Genomic DNA, 17,032 nt, shown 5'->3' with positions numbered 1-17,032 from the left:
TTATTTATTTTTAATCACCAAAATAGTTATTTGCCCTGTCAGGGGATGAGCAGATAAGTATAAATACTGTTCTTTAATTAAAAAAAAACCATTGCTTTTGTTATGATGTGTCTGTCTTCAATTGGTCGTAAAAGCTCAAGTGCACGTTGGCAGGTGAAGTGAGTTTTTAAAAGAAGAAACAGCGACCCCGTGAGGCAGGATGGAGATAATCACCCAACAGTCTATTACTAAGATTGGCTTGCGAGTTGCTGCTAGCTCGGCTAACGTTAGCCTGGCTGCCAGCGAACGCACCACAGACGGACACGTCGCCCCGAATATAACACGCCGTGTGCCTCTTGCTGGATTCCGGGCGCAAGTTCGGAGACTCTGCCGCCGACACTGGAGCTTTTACTGGGGGGGAAGAAATGCTAGCCACGAATAAGCATCTGATCACCGCATACTAAAAAAGGTGAGCGCTTGAAATAACCGTCCAGCCTCCTCCAACGCTGGCAGCATTATAACGCCTCCAAACTATTGTTTTACTTTTAAAATAAAGTGGGAAAAGTTACTTAGCCGGCTAGGTAGCTAACACGAGTTTAAATGGTATATCAAGCAACATCGAGGTCAAAATCAAATGTTGCATGGACGTTTGACCCGTGTCGATCGAACATGTATTAAGTGTTCTTATTGTGTGCAGACTTCACGTCGTAAACTGAACAAAGTCAGACTGTCGCAGGGTTCTGACAGCTGTCACTAACATTTTGACTATCCTGTGTGGAAAAAAAGAGCCCAAATGGCATCATTAAATAGTTATTTTGCAGTTGTAAAACCATGGAAATGATATACTCCGTGGGTCTAACTGTGGCGTTTAAGATCACTATCACTATTCATTATAAGAATGTAAATGGGAGTTTGCTAATTAAAGTAACATGCTGTAATAAATGCTTACGTTGAACCAGTGATTAAAATGAGCACCTTACATTGTAAAATTCAAGTGACCCTATTTTTGATCATTTGAGACAAGAAAGACTTGATTGTATCAACACTGAGAAAATTTAATGAATCGCCACAGCTTTTTTTTGTATATGGTGGTTCTGAAAAGTGAGCCTTTTTAACTTTAATTTTCTACCAACATTCACTTCTTAAACACAATAATACATTCACATCTTTGTATAAAATGCCCTCCATTACTATGGCTTGTATTCTATATATCTCATTCGAGGGCTTGTGTTTACATTTGATTTGACTAAAAGTACATTTTCTTCCTAGGGCTTTCACATTACAATGATACTTTGTCATAAGTGTCAGCTAATATATTAGTTTTTTCCAGTTTCTTGTAGGGACATCCCGATCCTGACTTTTGTTTTTATAAAATACTGTGCTACTCTTCTTTAATAAAAACACATGGCAAAACATGTTTTAGGGAGGCCACTCAATGGCTGAAGAAATTTCACGCCAGAATATCAATTTATTCCTGCCATCTTCTCAGATTTTAATTCCGGAGCTATCTGAGATCACTGATATCATTCAGATTCTGCAAAATTGTTACCTCAGAATCATAACTGAACACACTCACACTCTTACCTTCCCTCTCGCGCTTCTTTTTAGTTGCCTGGCAACCGCAAGCTAACATGTGATGTTAGTGTGGGCGAGAGCACTATGGCGTAAGCATTGTTCCCAAGTCATTTTAAGGGCTCATTCTTGAGCCACTTTAATGTAATGTGCTCGTGCAATTCTTCATTGAATGCCATAGTGTAGTGTTGCGGTCAACTATACATCAATCATAATTGTATGAGTTCCAGAATTATATTAGATTCTATTGGCCACATTTTAAAATTATGGTGTTAATCACAATGATTACTATTGGCCGTTTCATAGATTGACACTTTTTAATTTTTTACAATTTGAAATGCAGATTTAATTACTTTTGGTAATTGTGTAAAGCTGTGTGAGTAAATCCACATATAGATTGAAGAAGTCTTGCCTGAAAAATCTCATAAGGTCCTAGCATTAAAGACTAATTTTTATTTATGTTTGAAAAGAAACTAGTAATTGGCTTGGCAGCAACTACTGATATTTTTGAGAAAAAAATCAGCTACTGAAACCAGTTTCACTCCACAATCTGCAATTTGATAGGTATGACCAGACCAACAAAAAACTCCCAAGAAGTTACAGTTGAAAAATAAGGAAGTCCGCCATTTTTGTTTAAAGTGGCTGTTTTCAGATTATATAAAATTCTCAATTCTGTGGCAAAATGTTTTGAAAGCTACTGATATCACTTTGACTTATCAAGTTAGAATTTGGTAGTAACTGAAAGGTTTATTCCGAGTACTTGACCATACTCAAGGTGTCCATCAAAGACTTGTAAACTGCATTACAAGTGCCATCTGTGTAATGTTGCAAAATGTAATTGCATCACATATTTGTTTACCATGGTTGTTAAAATATGTTGTCTAACAATGCCCCTACGGCAATTGTAACCCTGTGGCGCAAGAACCCAAATGTGCTTCCAATGTATACACTTCCTCTTTTGGGAGGGAACCTCTGGTGTAATTAACTACATCCCTGGATGCTTTAGCCAGACTGAAGGAAGAATGACAATTATATACCCACATTACTAGCAGATGCTATTAACTCTCACTGTAAATTTAAGATTAGATTTTTTTTAATTCAATCCCTGAAACCAGTTTGACACAGATATGTGAAAGTTGATTGGCTCTTTTATGAGAATACCTACAAAACACACATCAACTAGTCTGTTATATTTGCAGGTTACAACCTCCAAACTTAAAGGCAGTAAAATTCGACAACTCGTCAAATGTTTTGTGAACCGATTCTTTTTCAATGGCATTGACGGTGATGAATGTCCATCATGTTGCTCTTTTCATCCTTCTGCTGCGAATTTGAATTAGATTGTCACTAGTAGGGACAACCCGGCGGATGAGTGGTTAGCGCATCGGCCTCACAGTGGGAGACCTGGGTTCAAATCCAGGTCGGTCCACCTGTGTGGAGTTTGCATGTTGTCCCTGGGCCTGCGTGGGTTTTCTCCGGGTACTCCAGCTTCCTCCAACATTCCAAAGACATGCATGGTAGGCTGATTGGACACTCTAAATTGCCCCTAGGTATGAATGTGAGCGTGAATGGTTGTTTGTCTCCTTGTGCCCTGCAATTGGCTGGCCACCAATTCAGGGAGTCCCCCCCCCTTCTGGCCCCAAATCAGCTGGGATAGGCTCCAGCACCACCCGCGACCCTAGTGAGGATACAGCGGTTCAGAAGATGAGATGTCACTAGTAGACATCCAATCCGATACTTGTTCTGTTGCTGCCAAACCTCCCAGTTCAATTGTATTGGACATCTTTCGCCATGAGTGGCCGCCAATTAGTTCATTTTTGTAATTCTTATTATTGTTTTTGACTTTTTTTTCAAATCACCCATTCACGAAATTTTGATTGCCCTCCATGCCTTAATGTCCTTTCCTGCTCCCTCCCTCCATCATCCATCCATCCAGCCAATGACGTCACAAGTGTGTCGTGTGTCTATTGTCTGAAGCTTCAGTGTCTGTCTCTGGGTTTTTTCTTCTTCCTTCGTGCCCCCCCTTTCCTCCTTCACGCTCTCTCCTAGAGCGAGGGGGTAATGACAACACAAAAGCAAAATGATGGACGCCAGCGAGAGGCGACACGCGAGCTGTTAGCTGGATCTGACCAGGGCTGAGGAGTGTCCACTTTAAAGGCGTTTGTGAAGCTCAGCTGGGCTTTTTTTTTTTTTACGTCCGGGACGTTTTACGCGTCTGGCGGGCGGCTGCATTGTGTTTCTTTGATGACCCCTGCTGTGTAGCTGCCTGCTCACTACGTCCTCCCGTCCTCTCCCTATCACCCTCCCCCCTTTCTCTCCTCCTCCTCCTCCTCATCCTCCTTTCTCTCCATCACAGCTCCCGATCCAGCCATGTTCGGCACAGAGTCGTCATGTAAGTACCGTCGTCGCCACCGTCCTCCTACCTCTTGTGTGTTGGAAGTCGACGAAGGGAGGAAAATTGGCAATGTGGGTTGCAATATGTCTATTTTACCATTAATGCATCTTCCTTTCGTCTTCCTGTTGTTGCTGGTCAGTTGAAGTCTGGGATCTACCATTTTAGCCTCATAAGCTAGCCGGCGGTCCTGTCGAGATTTGTCTCGCATTCTCTCACTTGCTGCCGGTTTCTGTGTATACAGGATGCGCGTGTGTATGTCTGTGGGGTAGGAATGAAATGTCCTAGAATTCCCACTATGACCTCCTGTCTCAACATAGGCTGAAGTTAGAGTTGAAATAGATTCGATTTGATTCAAATTCAAATTTTACTTGCATTTGCCCCTCATATACATATTCATCGATTCCATCTTTTTGCTGGAAAATACTGCCATTTGTGTGTTTTTTTTTTTACATTTTGGGGAGAACAGTGGAGAGTGATAAGCACTTCTGCCTCACAGTTCTGAGATCAAGGCTTCAATCCCAGGCTCACTTTGCTGTGTGGAGTTTGCATGTTCTTCCCGCCTGTATGGTTTTTCTCCAGGTATTCTGGCTTCCTTCCATAGCCCCAAAACATGCATTGTAGTACTATAAGGTGGGATAGGCTCCTGCACCCCCGCAAGTTAGTAAAGAGGATGAATGAGTGAATGAATTTCTTGAAAATGACAGCCTTTCCAAATGGGAGTAAGAATGACCACATAAACTTGAGCACATTGCTCCATGAAATGGAAGGTTGGGAAAAATGTTATTTTTTCCCCTTGTTTTTCCTTTTTTTTTTTTTTTTTTGTGCCGGAAAAAAAATCCCTTCAGTGATTGATTTTTGTAAATGTTTTTGAAATCTGGTTGGAAAAGGTATTCAAACGAGGGTAAAACAATGTAACTTTATTTTTATTTTTTATCATACATCACGTACTCTGGTAAGCCCTTCTGATTGGCTGTCAAGTTTCCATTAGAACTAATACTAAAGTAGTTAGTATTAGTAGTAAAGATATCAGTTTCAAGGGTTTATCCAAATCGATGCTCCATATTTACCGTAATGTTCCAAACTACAACATTTCTCATGAAAACTCCAGTTTAATAATGCAAATGGAACATTATCTTGGAACAGTTTGATGTGCCAAACATAGTGAAAAGTCACCAATTTAGATTGCTTTTCAGGAATGTACTTGTCCTGGAGGATTTTAGAAGCATATACGTTTTTTTTCATTAGGGACTCCCACAAAATGACAGCCACTTGACACTGGACTAAAACCTTTACGCAATGAGATGCACTGGAGTTTAGCCTGTGTTATTTGTGGAAGTTGCAGTCTTCATTGCATGTGTAGGTAAGAGGCCACTTTCAGTGCCTTTTCCCTTTATAGTTAATGCTCATCAGATAATAGTTTGTGTTACAGTACATCTATGGTTCGAACTGTTCGTCCTTCATTTTAACATTGTTACAATGGGCATCAACTACTTGTTGTTATTAGCAGAAAGGATTGTTCCCGATCTCGCTTGTATAGCCGGGTTTACGGTACATGTCAAAAGTACAAGGCATGGAAATATGATTTTTAATACTTATATGCAAGTAAAAGGCAAATGTAGAACAAAGTACAAGTGTGCTGACAGATGCAACACATTTAGAAAATTGCTGTTCAGCATTAATCCCCATAAGCGTGTCTGATTGGAAGTTCCATCCCAAAATGGAGGTTATCTGAGGGTCAGAATTAAAACCAGAACCAAGTCTGCTTGAATTTGAATTGATCACTCTGAGATTTTAAGTTGCTGCACTAGCTGTTTTTAGCTTTTCAAGCTAGTCCCCATTCACACACATTTACAACTTGAGACAATTGAGATTATTCAATTAATATATAATAATAATAATAATAATAATAATAATAATAATAATAATAATAAAAATAATTATATGTGTCTTGGGGGGATGTTGTAGTCTATCGGGATGCCCGGGAAAAACATGGAAACTCCACACAATAGGGGTGTGTATATAAAATATGTTTTCACAGTATTCATTGGACTATTGTGGGTTGAAAACCCAACTGTTAAAAGAAAGATTTCAGTCCTCTTCTGATAGTAAAGAAAATAATTTCAACGTTTTACAACCTAAAATGAAGACATTGTGCGTGTTTTTTTTATTATTTAAAAGATGGTGGATTAAAAAAACCTGTCTTCTCTAGTGACTCCAGCATATATATTTTTTGACAGCTTGCTGTGACACACTTGTAAACTGAGACGGTCAACCCGTCGCTAGCTGTAAGAGTAGATGAGATATTTCTTCTAACGATCAATGTTTGATTGGCAGCCTCTGGTGGCGGCTAAGGGCGAGGGGGCAATATTTTCACGTCCTGTCAAAAAACGACCCTTTTTTACCAGTCGTGCTCCAGGTTGTGCAACATTGGCCAGCATGTTGACAGGGAGCAGCTTTCTCTGTTGCCATGGTAGTGGGCCTTTAAATAAAAAAATTAAAAAAATCAGGAGGAAAAAAAAAAATCCAAACAGCCGAGGGAGAGAGTGAGAGATCGTGTTTCTGTGGTAACTGCTGACTCGTGCTATTTTTGTCTTGTGTGCTCCGAACGTAGCGCGCAACCGAGGAAAAGGAGAAGCACTGGCGTATGGATCAGACATTAATAACGGACAGATTTATGCAATGACACCATGCAATATGTAAAGACGTGTAAATGTGCAGAATATAATTAGGTTGCTTAGGTGTTGCAACCCGGTGGATGAGTGATTAGCGCGTTGGATTCACTGTTATGGGGTTGAGGGTTCGATCCCAGGTCGGTCCTCACTGTTGTGGAATTTGCATGTTTTCCCCAGGCTTTTGTGGGTTTTATCCAGGTTCTCCCACATACCAAAAACATGCATGGTAGGGTTGTACACTCTAAATTGACCCTAGGTATGCGTGTGAACATGAATTTTTGTCCATTTCCTTGTGCCCTGCGATTGGCTGGTCACCGATTGAGGGTGCCCCCCCCCCGCCTTGTGCCCGTAGTTGGCTGGGATAGGGTCCAGCACCCCGCGAGCTTTGTGAGGATTAGCAGTTCAGAAAATGAATGAATAATTGAACTAGTAGGTGATAATTTTTCCACAAACCATAGTTTACATTTCAATAAACAAGTGGATTTATGGAGTTGTTTCTGTAATTTAAAACCTCTTGAGAGCAAGAAGCAAAAGCAAAAACTGATATTGTACTGAGTTGTGTTAATGTCAAAATTGTCAGATCATCTCCCTAAAATAGGTTAATGTTTAAAGCCTAAAATATTTCAGATGACATGCATTATCTCTTAATCTTGTTGACGCTTCCTAGATTTTTTTTACTTACAAAAATCATAGAAACATTAAACTCCTAATAAAACAACTGAATACTGGACATATTTACTAACTCTTTGACCGAAGGAGGATGAAGAGTCAGCAGCGGCAGTCGTCGTCAAGGGGTTCATTCTGAAAGGACGAGAGGCTCCACTCCACGCCACTCAATGGCTTAGCAGCTGCGCTGTGTTTGCACACGTGCCAGCCAGGCTGGCCTGCCGCTCATCTGAGTGCCGCCTTTGTCCCCGCCACCTTCCACAACCGCTTGATATGAAATACAACACTAAATCAAGCATGGCCACTATTTTAGACATCCACTTTTAAATAGCCTGCTTCATGAATTGCAGTAAACCTTTCAACTTTATTTAACGTTATTAATGCTGAAAAGTCATCCCTCAACATTGTTTTTATTGATATGTTTCCTGAATGCTGTAAAACAATTTCCCATGTGTATCAATTTAGAAATAAAAAGTGTCTCGGATCATTTCTTTAAAGTCTTAAAAGAAAAGGATTAGGGTTGAAAAGGAGTGTTTTAAGGCGATGGTTTCTTGGAAGGTTTAAAGATTTAAAGTAAGATTCATTTTTTTTAAATTGGGGTTTCTGGATGGGAATTTAAATATTTGCTTAAGGCTTTCATGGAAAGTTTAGGATTTCAAAGTAATGTTTCAAGGCAAGGCTGGACTTTCAAAGTATAATTTTAAATTATCATTCATCTTTAAAACACACTTCCAAATCTGGGTGTAGATAATGAATTGAGCTGCTGGGGATCCTGATGTGTTGATGAGCATTCCTTTATCCTTTCTTGTTTGCCATTAATATATTGCAGTTAATTAGAGTTCGAGATCACAAGATGAAAGTGCGGGGAAAAAAAGCTAGGATGTAAAAACCTGAGACAGTTGTCACGGCTACTACTTAACAAAGAAATCCACATGAAAAACTTGAATTATTGCCTTTAATGAGTAACTGTGTGCACTAAGGCACCATCTTTTGTCTTATCTACCTGCAGTAAGCATGTTTCTCAACACACTGACACCCAAGTTCTACGTGGCTTTGACGGGCACCTCCTCCCTCATATCAGGACTGATTCTGGTGAGAACACTTGCTTACATCACATTAAACCTGTGCTATGTTTTTACTTGTTTGCACTAACACCACGTATAGTCTGTTTCATAAATAGTAGGACCAAAAAAATAAAACCCATAATTTTGGCTCCAAACGCCATCATATTGGATTTGAAATCATATGAGCTAGATGTGCTTCAATTGAAGACTTACACCAAAAGTACAGAACAACAAGGATTGATTAATCAAACCTTCACTTTTTAATAACTTGATTGACAGTGACAACATTGTCTTCTTATGGGTCTCACTACTACATTTTCATGGTGTTGGCAATGCTCTGGCAGAAGTTCTATGTATTCCGACATTAACTGGCTGCTAGTTTAGTGTTTGTTTAGGAAATGCACTGGCGACCAGTCCATCGCTCTTCTACATGTTCTCTCTGATTGACCTGGGAGTGAGCCATTGTTTGTATGTGCTCTGTAATTGGCCTGTGACTGAACCATTGTTTGTCTATATTTGTCCTGCCATTGACTGGTGACTACTTTGTAAAGGGATGAATACAGGAGTAAACCTGCTGGCTTGGCTAGAATCACAGTTAATAGAGGGAGATTGTTGTGAAAGCTGGCAGACTTCAATGAAGAATTCTTTGTTTTGCTTTATGGCGTGCCACGTGATGGCGAAGGTGCACAGATGGTGAGCTGCAAGTAGACGGTCGTTTCGAGTTTGCGCGAGTTTAGAACGGAAACATTATCTGAAGAGGATTCACAAGTTATGCCAGGGATCAAATGTTCCGTCCTTGGCTACGGATCGTGCAGGCGATCAAAGGGAATAGGTTTCTTGAAGTTGGCTGTCACGAAACATGAGGCTCATTGAAAACGTCACAGCGACTGTCTTGGAGAAGTAATTAAAGAGCGCTAAAGCGACCAGGATTTGGGGGAGCAGATAAAAAATGACAAGGTCCACACTTCAGATGCCAGGATATAGAAAGATGTATCTTTTAATATCCTGTCAATCCGTAGCGAGACGTTTCACATTCACAGCAGCATGAAACCACGTTCAACCCCAGTGTTGTGATGCCCCTTACACGGAAGTGGCCAGTTGGCGTCTTACTAATTAGCGTTAATTGGTGAATTTTCCCCAGTGTCTAACTTCACTAATGAATATGGATTTGGGATGGGCAATTAGTGTAGTAATCTTTACTATTATATAAACAAGGCGTGGGGGTGGACTCAGATGTTACTCTAACACAACCTACACTGAGTGTTACATTACATTTCACGCTGAGCAATAAAGACACATTTATGTTTGCAATTCTGTGACAAAGGTGCACTTAGAGTAAAGTGCCTGAACCCTCACTGCTATTAAAGACATTAGCTCCTTGTATCCTGCATTCAGGCATTTCCATTAATGGAGTGTTGCACTACAACTCCACGCATCTAATCGAACTCCACCCTGTGTTGATGATCTCATCTTATTTTCTGAACAGCTTTATCCTCACTAGTGTTGTGGGGTGGGGTTGCTGGAGCCTATCCCAGCTGACTTCGGGCCAGAGGCAGGGGACACCCTGAATTGGTGGCCAGCCAATCGCAGGGCACAAGGAGACAAACAACCATTCACAACCGCATTCATACCCAGGGGGCAATTTAGAGTGTCTAATCAGTCTACCATGCATGTCTTTGGAATGTGGGAGGAAACCGGAGTACCCGGAGAAAACCCACGCAGGCCCGGGGAGCACATGCAAACTCCACACAGGTGGACCGACCTGGATTTGAACCAAGGTCCCACACTGTGAGGCCGACACGCTAACCACTCAGCCGCCGGGCCGCCCACAACATTTTCAAAGTACATAAAATCATCAGTGATGATGTGTTGATGATTGTAGGATTTTATGTAAACCACTTTCTTTCATTACTTACAATTTATAAATCAATAATGTTGAAAAAATGTATGCATGTATTGCAAATAGGCATGTTTAGCGAGTGGAAATTGCTCAATTCTTGCAATAATTATTGGTGGAATAAGTAACTAAAAATGTAAATTTGGTGCCTAAATTTAGAATCGTATCTTGCACAAACAACCCAGGCTAAACTTAATGTAGAGCCCCTGTTCTTATGTTATATTCTTTAACTTCCCTCCAGATCTTCGAGTGGTGGTACTTTAGAAAGTATGGGACCTCTTTCATTGAGCAGGTGTCTGTGAGCCATCTGCGTCCTCTACTGGGTGGCGTGGACAGCAGTTCCCCCAGCAGTACTAGTACCAGCAATGGTGAGGCCGACTCAAGCCGGCAAAGCGTGTCGGGTGAGTAGCGTGTCTCCTCCAAGATCATTGCCAATTACTTTAAGCTTTGGTGATTATTCAACATTGTTCCATTTTGGAATGAGAATCTAGAAAGATGTCAAGTAAACAAGACGCTTATTCTGTGTTATCACAGACTCATTGTTTTGCTTAATTTGGCTTCTTTTTGATATGCTCCTAATACTCCTTGTTCTATTTCGCTCTTCTACAGAATGTAAAGTTTGGAGAAATCCGTTAAATTTATTCCGAGGAGCCGAGTACAATCGGTGAGTGATAGCAAGGAAATCCCTTGTCTTCTTCGCCTCTTTGATGTTCAGTCTCCTTGAAGCTTTCCTTCTCCTCTCAATTCCATTTGAGAAGTTCCCTAGGTTTCCTAGCGCTTTTCCTTCACTCTTCTTTATCATATATTTTTTTAAATATTCCTAATCTTTGGGTAGCAAAAAAAAAGATAAGAAACTGCCCAAATAAAAGCAATCTCTATTCCAAGCATTCTGTTTCCTGGTGCACATCAGGTACACGTGGGTTACAGGCCGAGAGCCACTTACATACTACGACATGAACTTGTCAGCGCAGGACCACCAAACCTTCTTCACCTGCGACTCGGACCACCTCCGGCCCGCAGACGCCAGTGAGTTACACTTCTTTCCAACTATTTTATAAATATATATATATATATATATATATATATATATATATATATATATATATATATATATATATATATATATATATATATATATATATATATATATATATATATATATTTATTTATACACAGTTGTGGTCAAAAGTTTACATCCACTTGTGAAGAACATAATGTCTTTCTCTCAGCAGCAGGTGATAGCTTGCGTTTTCTTCCTGATCGTGGCAGTAACAAAACAGTGCCATGCACTTTATACTTACAAACAATTGTTTGCACTGTTGCTCTTGGGACCTGCAGCTGCTTTGAAATGGCTCCAAGTGACTTTCCTGACTTGTTCAAGTCAAGGATTCGCTTTTTCAGATCCATGCTGAGCTCCTTTGACTTTCCCATTGTAGCATTTGTGGGTGTTTGCATCCAATGAGCCCCATTTAAATGGCCTCAGAGAAGTCACCAGCTGTAGTCACTCATAATCACTCACAAGAAGTTAAGAGGCCATGCTATGAAGCTCATTTCACTGACACAACTTTCTAAGTCACCAAAATTGCTAATTATTGTTGCTGTATGTATATTTTTGACCCAGCAGATTTGATCACTTTTTCTGTTAACCCATAATAAAGTCATAAAAGAACCAAACTTCATGAATGTTTTTTATGACAAAGAAGTATCCGTTCCAATCACTCTATCAGAGAAAAATCAGAGTTGTAGAAATAACTGGAAACTCAAGAGAGCCATGACATTATGTTCTTCACAAGTGTATGTAAACTTTTGACCTCAACTGTATATCTATGTGTGTATATATATATATGTATATATATATATATATATGTATATATATATATATATATTTATATATATATATATATATATATATATATATATATATATATATATATACATACATATATATATATACATGTGTATATATACATACATACATATATATACATACATATAAATATATATACACATATATATATATATATATATATATATATATATATATATATATATATATATATATATATATATTATATTATATATATATATATATATGTATGTATATGTAGTTTTGAAAACCCTTTTCTTATGTTGGTCAGTCATGCAGAAGGCGTGGCGAGAAAGAAACCCACAAGCTCGCATTTCAGCTGCACACGAAGCACTGGAACTGGAAGAGTATGTTTCACTTCTCCTTATTTCATCTCCTTGCTAATGTTAACACATAATGCACAACATAATAAGTGTCCTGACAAGACTATTCCTCATACTGCCCCAGTAAAAACAAAGATAATTCAGTTTCAGAATGTCAATATAATTTAATATCAAAAATAGTAGCAGTTGAAGCATCAAGTCTCGTGGAACTCCCGTTAACTTCCTTCTGCTACACACTCACTTTTAATGCTAAACTTGTCGCGGTTTCTGTCCAGCTGTGCCACGGCATACATCCTGCTAGCTGAGGAGGAGGCCACCACCATCATGGAGGCTGAGCGATTGTTCAAGCAGGCATTAAAAGCTGGCGAGGGATGCTACCGCCGCAGTCAGCAGTTGCAGCACCACAGCACACAGTACGAGGCCCAGCACAGTGAGTAGCTAGACTCCTATTCTTACAGTCCAGATTTCGTTACAGTGACAAGACAAGGCAGCATCAAGGTGTTCCAACCCATAGAGTAATGCTGCGTATTTAACTTTTCCTTCAGGAAGAGACACCAACGTCTTAGTGTATATCAAGAGGAGGCTGGCCATGTGCTCCAGAAAGCTTGGCCGAACGAGAGAGGCGGTAAAAATGATGAGAGATGTAAGTCAAAAACAAAGACCAGCACAGACGCACACAGATACCAACAGTCTGCTTACTGTGCGTTACACCCTCTCTGCTATTACATGTAACAGCAGTTGTGTGTTTTCCAGTTAATGAAGGAGTTCCCTCTCCTCAGTATGTTCAACATCCACGAAAACCTGCTGGAGTCGCTGCTAGAGTTGCAAAACTACGCAGACGTGCAGGCTGTATTGGCTAAGTACGACGGTACGAGCTAGCACATACAGGCGTGTCAATATAAATTCCACCTCGAAACGACAACAGTAGCACGCAGGCCAGACTGCCCACAACAGTCCCTATTCTAGGCCAGCATTTTATAGCATTTAGTTTGAACTAAAAGAAATGATGGTTTCGTCTTTAATTGGCCAATAGAAGACAAAGCTATTCTGCTCTTTAACGTGAAACACGTGGATAGACAGGTTCATTGGACTTAGTGCATGTGTTGACTATATGTGTTTACTAAAGTAACTTGTCTGTTTTTTGTGTGTGCAACAGATATTAGTTTACCCAAATCTGCAACTATATGCTACACAGCAGCATTGCTCAAAGCCAGAGCAGTGTCAGACAAGTGAGTAGCGCTACATTACAGATCACTCTATAATGTCGCGCTTGACACTACACTAATCCATGACAGCCCTATTACATGCTACATACACTACACTATAGAAATTTACACTACACTATAGAAATTTACACTACACTATAGAAATTTACACTACACTATAGAAATTTACACTACACTATAGAAATTTACACTACACTATAACAGACGCAACACGTCAATAACACATACAACCGTGATCATTAACATGCTTGACACCGACCCACATAGGTTGCACTAAATAGCACTACACCGCATCAACCATTAAATAACCCAAACATAAATACACTTAATAGTAGCTTCATAATAACCATTGTAGCTGGCAGGGCACAAATTATGTGCGAGACAACACAACGTGACACTACATTCTCAACATCATGAGTTTCCTACATAATGCACACATTACTTACTATAATAACACATTGCTTGGTGTTCAATGAAATAAAGCCACCCATAACCAACCACAACATGATGCCACATGACACTACACATAAATAAATGTTATGGTAACACAATACATTCCCTAAATGATGTTGAACTGCACTACAAAACACTAAATGGCACTTCAGTAAATGGAACAATACTGCAGTAAATTACTTACACCATATTAAGTTTGATGAAAAGATGTACAAATGAACACTATAATCTTGCTTGGCTGGTATTATAGCACTGTACATACATGGTATACCTTGTGGATTTTTTCTGACTGCCTGTTTTCGGACTTCAGGTTCTCGCCAGAGGCAGCGTCGAGACGGGGTTTGAGCACCGCAGAGATGAATGCAGTAGAAGCAATTCACAGAGCGGTGGAGTTCAACCCTCACGTCCCTAAAGTCAGTCACTCAGACACATTGGTTGGTGGCAGTCACGTGATAATTTTTTTTGTTTCTTTCTTTCTTGGCGACTAATTTAGTATCTTCTGGAGATGAAGAGTCTGATCCTTCCTCCAGAGCACATCCTCAAGCGAGGAGATAGCGAGGCCATTGCCTATGCCTTCTTCCACCTGCAACATTGGAAGCGCGTGGAGGGAGCGCTCAACCTGCTGCACTGCACCTGGGAGGGCAGTAAGTTGCTCACTTGGACGCCATATAAATATGTATACCAGGGGTCTCAGACTCGGGTTGGTTCGCGGGCCGCGTTAACGTCAACTCGATTTAATGTGGGCCGGACCATTTTAGATATAATATTTAGATTTTTTTAAATAAATGGATTAAAAGAACTGGATTAAAATACCTGAATATTCAGTTTTTTATAGATCTAAAACAATTTTTATTTTAGCTTTTTAAATATATTTTTAGATTTTACAAAATGATTTTCGAACTAAAAAAACAGAAAAAAATATTAAAAAATTACAATTATTGCTTTAAAAGGGGGGGGGGGGAAATCAGGAAATTTAATATACATCTAAACTCTTCATTTTAATTTGATCCTAAAACAGAAAGTCGGCACTCATGATTTACTTTCCCGGGCCACACAAAACGATGCGGCGGGCCAGATTTGGCCCCCAGGCCGCCACTTTGACACATGTGATGTATACTGTCCATTCAGAAGGTTTTCACAGCGATTCACTTTTTCCACATTTTCTTATGTTAAACTCTTAATTTGATTCAATTTGGGGTGGATGGCTGAACCTCAAGAAAGATCAACATGACAAAAATGACTATGTGAATGACTTTAGGTACAAGGATATTTAAAAAAATAAGATTACAACAGCAAAAACCGAAGCACTGTGAATACTTTTGGGATGCACTGTATAAACTTGTACATGTACATATTAACACTCATCAAATGCTTCCGTGTGCATAGCGTTCAGAATGATCCCATATCCTTTGGAAAAAGGCCATCTCTTCTATCCTTATCCCATCTGCACAGAGACAGCGGACAGAGAGCTGTTACCCAGTAAGACACACGCGCGCACACGCATACGCACACACACACACACACACACACACACACACACACACACACACACACACACACACACACACACACACACAGTCCAGTATACACGCACCAAGTCATCACAGATTTGTTGACCTATCACAATTACGTCAAACATACTGTAAATGTTTAACTTTCTTGTTTGGATTTGCAAAAAAGGAAAAACGACACCAATAATGCAGAAAAGTATTATTCCAGTTCTAGAACAACACACGCTCCCGTCCAGAGACGACTTTGCATTTTTCAATGTGATAATGCCAGACCACACGCACTATTAATTACACCATCATTGCTGCGTAGGAAAGGGATCCAGGTATTAAAATAGTCAGCCTGTAGTCCAGATATATTTCCCCATAGAAGAAATTTGCCGGATCATAAAGACAGTTGAAGAGTTACAGGAGTTATAGGACAAGAATGGCACGGCATTCCAATTTCTAAACTTGAGAAATTCCCCAGTTCCCCTTTTGTTTTCAGCCAGCTGTAACAAGAAAATTTCCTTGTTCCAACTTGATTGATTTGTTGACACCATAGAACTTGAAATCAACATTTTTTTCCTTAAAATAATATATTTTCTTAGTTTATATTTTTGACCTCATCTACTTTCTATTCGGAATAAAATGTAGAAAAGTTGGTACATTCACAGAATTGCATTTAGTTTTTATAAACAATTTGTACAATGTCCCAACTTTATTTTGTTTGTATTTGACCCTGTCTCAAGAATAATGACAATAAAAGCATTCAATTCAATTCCATTTTGACTACCTAGTTGACATTGTACTTGCATGTTTGTGTCTGTGTGCGTCTGTAAAGCAGTGTTCCACGAGGTGTCGGTATACCCCAAGAAGGAGCTCCCCTTCTTCATCCTCTTCACGGCTGGCCTCTGCTCCTTCACCGCCATGCTAGCGTTGCTCACGCATCAGTTCCCGGAACTCATGGGTGTCTTCGCCAAAGCGGTTAGCGCAGACAGAAAAATACGAATGGAAATGTTCTCTGGAACCTATTTGACCTTTTTTATAGGTTCAAAGTCCAGATTTAATGTCTGTTGGTTATGACCTTCATTTCTCACACTGACCATTTCATGTTTGTCTTTCCAGTTCCTGAGCACGCTGTTTGCACCGCTCAACTTCATCATGGAGAAGGTGGAGAGCATCCTGCCGTCAAGCCTCTGGCACCAGCTCACACGCATCTGAGAAACTTGACTGCTTTTGTTTTGGGATTTTTATTTTTTGGATTATTTAAAGATTTTCTTTGTTGTACAAAAACAAGTTGCCATCATTAAAAAAAAGAAAAAAAATGCACACTATTCCTGTAGTATTCCTATCAGTATCCCAAAGCTTTCTTACCAGTGTCCTCAAATGTCATCCAGTAATCACTAATGCGACATGGTCGTTCCACTT

At 39.8% G+C, this 17,032-nt stretch overlaps 1 protein-coding gene across 8 annotated transcripts; it reads left to right on the top strand.

Annotated features, from left to right (window-relative positions):
- Positions 1-209: 209 nt before the first annotated feature.
- LOC144071593 (suppressor of tumorigenicity 7 protein homolog) lies at positions 210-16,933 on the top strand. 8 transcript variants are annotated; one of them, XM_077596828.1, is made up of 16 exons: positions 210-448; positions 3,908-3,943; positions 8,294-8,376; positions 10,487-10,646; positions 10,855-10,909; positions 11,156-11,271; positions 12,384-12,459; positions 12,711-12,865; positions 12,981-13,078; positions 13,189-13,303; positions 13,592-13,664; positions 14,425-14,527; positions 14,608-14,758; positions 15,501-15,593; positions 16,449-16,588; positions 16,730-16,933. In XM_077596828.1, exons 2-16 carry the CDS (start codon positions 3,922-3,924, stop codon positions 16,823-16,825), a joined length of 1,536 nt encoding a protein of 511 aa, XP_077452954.1. In that variant the 5' UTR covers positions 210-448; positions 3,908-3,921; the 3' UTR covers positions 16,826-16,933. The 8 variants fall into 8 exon arrangements, with proteins under 8 accessions (XP_077452954.1, XP_077452953.1, XP_077452952.1 ...); XM_077596827.1 differs by having other exon boundaries at positions 16,446-16,588; XM_077596826.1 differs by having other exon boundaries at positions 13,174-13,303.
- Positions 16,934-17,032: the final 99 nt, after the last annotated feature.

This window comes from Stigmatopora argus, chromosome 3 (genome assembly GCF_051989625.1).
Source record: "Stigmatopora argus isolate UIUO_Sarg chromosome 3, RoL_Sarg_1.0, whole genome shotgun sequence".
Lineage (NCBI taxonomy): Eukaryota > Metazoa > Chordata > Actinopteri > Syngnathiformes > Syngnathidae > Stigmatopora > Stigmatopora argus.
Note: the sequence above shows the minus strand (reverse complement) of the source record. Positions and strands in the feature narration are given on the sequence as shown.

Excerpts from the sequence above, each read along its gene's own strand:
- LOC144071593 (XM_077596825.1), top strand. The coding sequence starts at position 3,922 with ATGTTCGGCACAGAGTCGTCAT. Across the intron at positions 10,647-10,854 it reads AAGCCGGCAAAGCGTGTCGG|AATGTAAAGTTTGGAGAAAT; the intron begins GTGAGTAGCGTG and ends GCTCTTCTACAG. Across the intron at positions 12,460-12,710 it reads GAAGCACTGGAACTGGAAGA|CTGTGCCACGGCATACATCC; the intron begins GTATGTTTCACT and ends GTTTCTGTCCAG.